Source organism: Ailuropoda melanoleuca, unplaced genomic scaffold, assembly GCF_002007445.2.
Source record: "Ailuropoda melanoleuca isolate Jingjing unplaced genomic scaffold, ASM200744v2 unplaced-scaffold68234, whole genome shotgun sequence".
Classification (NCBI taxonomy): domain Eukaryota; kingdom Metazoa; phylum Chordata; class Mammalia; order Carnivora; family Ursidae; genus Ailuropoda; species Ailuropoda melanoleuca.
In genome coordinates, this window is record NW_023242986.1 from 1 (window position 1) to 1,506 (window position 1,506).

Genomic DNA, 1,506 nt, shown 5'->3' on the forward strand with positions numbered 1-1,506 from the left:
TCTAAGCAAAAGGAAGAAAGACTGTGACAGTCTCGTCACGGGCGACTCTTCAGAGACAGCTCCGCGAGAGTCCGACTTCGCCTCCCTGCTGGCTAAGTTACTCAAGGTTCAAGTCCACAGGAACCAGCAATTCCCCAGAAAGGACCAGAAGAGCTGGACATCACCAGCTTGGGCCCTTAAGCGATGAGGTGTCGTCAGTCACACACACAGTCAGCCGGTTCCAGGAAGGAACGCCAGGCCACCACACCCACCCCAGGGTGGGGCTGTCTCAGCCAGCCGCAGAAGGATCCCCTTTCACGGTGGCAAGGCAACATCCTAGTGTTGGAGGTGTGACACCGGGATGGCTCCCCCGGTCACCTCCCTCGGTCGCAGCTGGGATAACCGCTGCCCCCACCACTCTGCTCTCCTAAAGGCCTCGAGACGAAAATTCCTGAGAAGGGGAGGGGGGGTCCCCTCACCTCCCGCCTGGGGCTCTAGGACGGTTAGCTGTTGTACAAGGGAATCACCCGGGTGATCGCCTGTCTGCAGATGGGGCACCGCTTGGGCTCCGGCAAGGCGCGGTAGCACTCGGCGCAGGAACACACGTGCCCACACTCCAGAAAGACGCAGGACTTGAAGCTGCTCAGACACACGACACAGGCGCTCTTCAGACTCTCCCGGTCCTCGGGCTTGGCGCGGCTCAGCAGCTGGGCCTCGTGCTCCCGGAACTCGTTCTCCATCTGCTGGAGGCGCCGCCTCTCCTGCCGCTGCAGGTAGTGCCTCCGGAGAAGGAAGAAGAGCGCCGCACAGGTGGCGAAGCCGAAGACCAGCGTCAGGACCTTCCAGAGCCTGACGCTGGAGTCCTGGCGCTGCAGCAGGCTCTCGAAGTCCTGGCTGCTGAGGTAATACTGCATGCCCTGCTTGGGCGGCTGCAGACGCACGGAGTTGTTGTCCAGCACCAGCTCGCCCACCCCCGTGAGCGTGGCCCCCACCTTCAGCATCTCCTCGGTCTCCTGGATGCCTTTGGGCCGCTCGCCGCTGATGTAGTGGCCGATGACGTCGGTGAAGGACTGGATGGACGGGTGGAACTTCTCGTACACGGTCTCCAGGCCCAGATCCTGGGAGTCCAGCGGCTTCAGCACACGCACGGCCACGGCCACACCGTCCTCGTGGGGTACCAGGTCGAAGGGCACGGTGTTGGTCCTCTGGTGAATGATCTTTGAGTAGTCGTTCCTGAAACAATGGGAGAACCCGAGATAAGATAGAGGACGGCAAACACCGCATGCCCAGGCAGAGAGGGGGTAGCCCAAATGCCAGGACAGGATAAAGTCTGAACTAACTGGAAGAAAGTGCACAAAGCACTATTATCCTAGGGCCTCACGAGAGGCAAGCTCCGTGTCTGAGGTTCTCAGGCCGTATCAGTGGGCCCCAAGCACTGTTCTAGATCACTGCCACCGTTTACCTCTCTTTGCCACTTTCAAATAAATATCCAATTCCTTAAAAAAGTACAACAGATGGGGCGCCTGG

The 1,506-nt window shown here is 59.9% G+C and overlaps 1 protein-coding gene across 1 annotated transcript; it reads right to left on the reverse strand.

Annotated features, from left to right (window-relative positions):
- Positions 1-6: 6 nt before the first annotated feature.
- On the reverse strand, positions 7-1,340 carry LOC117800330 (mitochondrial ubiquitin ligase activator of NFKB 1-like; the record flags this gene model as incomplete). Its single annotated transcript, XM_034652865.1, has 1 exon — positions 7-1,340. A coding segment is annotated over one exon (858 nt), but the record flags the coding sequence as incomplete, so codon positions are not given.
- Between the last annotated feature and the right edge of the window lie 166 nt (positions 1,341-1,506).